The sequence below is a fragment of the Oryzias melastigma genome, unplaced genomic scaffold (assembly GCF_002922805.2).
Source record: "Oryzias melastigma strain HK-1 unplaced genomic scaffold, ASM292280v2 sc00591, whole genome shotgun sequence".
Lineage (NCBI taxonomy): Eukaryota > Metazoa > Chordata > Actinopteri > Beloniformes > Adrianichthyidae > Oryzias > Oryzias melastigma.
In genome coordinates this window covers 1-1,459 of record NW_023417183.1, presented here as the reverse complement: position 1 = coordinate 1,459, position 1,459 = coordinate 1, and the positions used below count along the sequence as shown (strand labels likewise).

The following is a 1,459-nucleotide window of genomic DNA, read 5'->3' as shown; positions in this document are numbered from 1 at the left end:
ATCAGTTTCATTATTTGCTCAAGTTAAACACATATCGTTTCAAAATATTATTCCTTTGTCATCATTAAAGAATAATTTAAAAAACTTCTAAATTATCTGTTTTATTAATTTTTCTCTTTTTTTCTTAGAATCCTTCCAAAACTTTCAGACTTAGTAAAATCAAGTCGTGATATGCCAATACACACCCCTAGTAATGAGTGTTTGGTTAATTCATTGATTGAACAGGGATTTGGACGACAAAAAGATCAAAAAGATCAAATCCTCATTCTGGGAAGTGCTGCTTTTTCCACTGAGACATTTTTGTTACAATTCTTGATCAAATTTGAAGGAAACAACCAACCTTTCAATATTGTTTAATTTTCAACAGTCTGTAATTTTATTGCCAAGTGCACAATGCAAAAGAAAACATGTACTTTTTCTTATTGTAGGGTGTTCATTTGCATTTGGTTAGTAATTAACAATATAGACGTTTGTTTCTCCAGCAGGATCCGCTCTTTAGGGATCTGGAGAGCACATTTGCTTTGCAGCAGAAGATTGTGGAATCATCCAAACGGATAGTAAGTGAAGGTGACCTCTACAAGACCTTGAAGAGTAAGAGGAGATACGATTATATGAACGCTGGGAGGAACCAGGAGGAGAAACCAGGAAACGGCCTAAAGATCACAAAAGGAAGAAAACCCTCACAGGTGGTTTCACTAATGTCAACAGGTAAATTACTTACGCGTAAGAAGGTCTGCTGGTTTACCACAATTCAGACATTTGGTTATGGTTAATATTGTTATCTTGTATCATCAGATGAAGTCGACTCCTCAGAACTCAGCTCTCCATCACTCTCTCTGGATGACAGTAAGTCATGAGAACTTTAATATTGGTTCATTTTTCGGTCTTCAGTTCATTCGTCAGCTGCTGTCGTCTCCTAGATTCTGACCTCGGTTCCCAGAGAGAGCAGTTTGGAACGGTCCAGTACTCAACAGTACTGCACCATGCAAAGACCCTGCAGATTCCTCAGATGAAGGACAGACAGGCTGCAGCACATGACCAGCTGGCAGTCAGCAGGTAAGGATAAGGTGATACTTTCCATCAGGTCCAGCTGCATTACTGTGTTCCTTACCCGTCAGCAGGAGCTCTCACTGACAGTATATGACAGTATATAACCCTGAAGTCTCTGGAAGCAGATCTTTGTAAACAAACTCCGGCTCAGGTACTGCCTGTGATTTTATTATAGGTTATTTTAATACGTCTGGCACAAATGCAGTGACTATTGAAAACAAAAACATGGAAAAACAACATGAAGCATCTGAAAAGAATCTGTGGAGAGGAGAGACAGGAAACTGAAACTGATAATCCTTAAAATGTAAAAGAGCAAAATGAAATCTAAAAAAACAGTTAAACAGGCAGGCCACACCATTCAGGGCTTATAGGTTAACAGAAGGATTTTGAACTTGATCCTGGATTCAAC

The 1,459-nt window shown here is 38.5% G+C and overlaps 1 protein-coding gene across 5 annotated transcripts in view; it reads left to right on the top strand.

Annotated features, from left to right (window-relative positions):
- The window catches only part of LOC112141016 (FERM domain-containing protein 4B), a gene marked incomplete at its 3' end in the record, with an annotated part of 15,937 nt that extends 14,881 nt beyond the window's left edge, over positions 1 to 1,056 (top strand). For 4 of the 5 annotated variants that reach the window (XM_036211121.1, XM_024264064.2, XM_024264065.2 and 1 more), the window contains 3 exon segments: positions 483 to 708; positions 796 to 846; positions 921 to 1,056. In XM_036211121.1, coding sequence (XP_036067014.1) covers positions 483 to 708; positions 796 to 846; positions 921 to 1,056 — 413 coding nt within the window. 5 annotated transcript variants of the gene reach the window in all.
- Between the last annotated feature and the right edge of the window lie 403 nt (positions 1,057 to 1,459).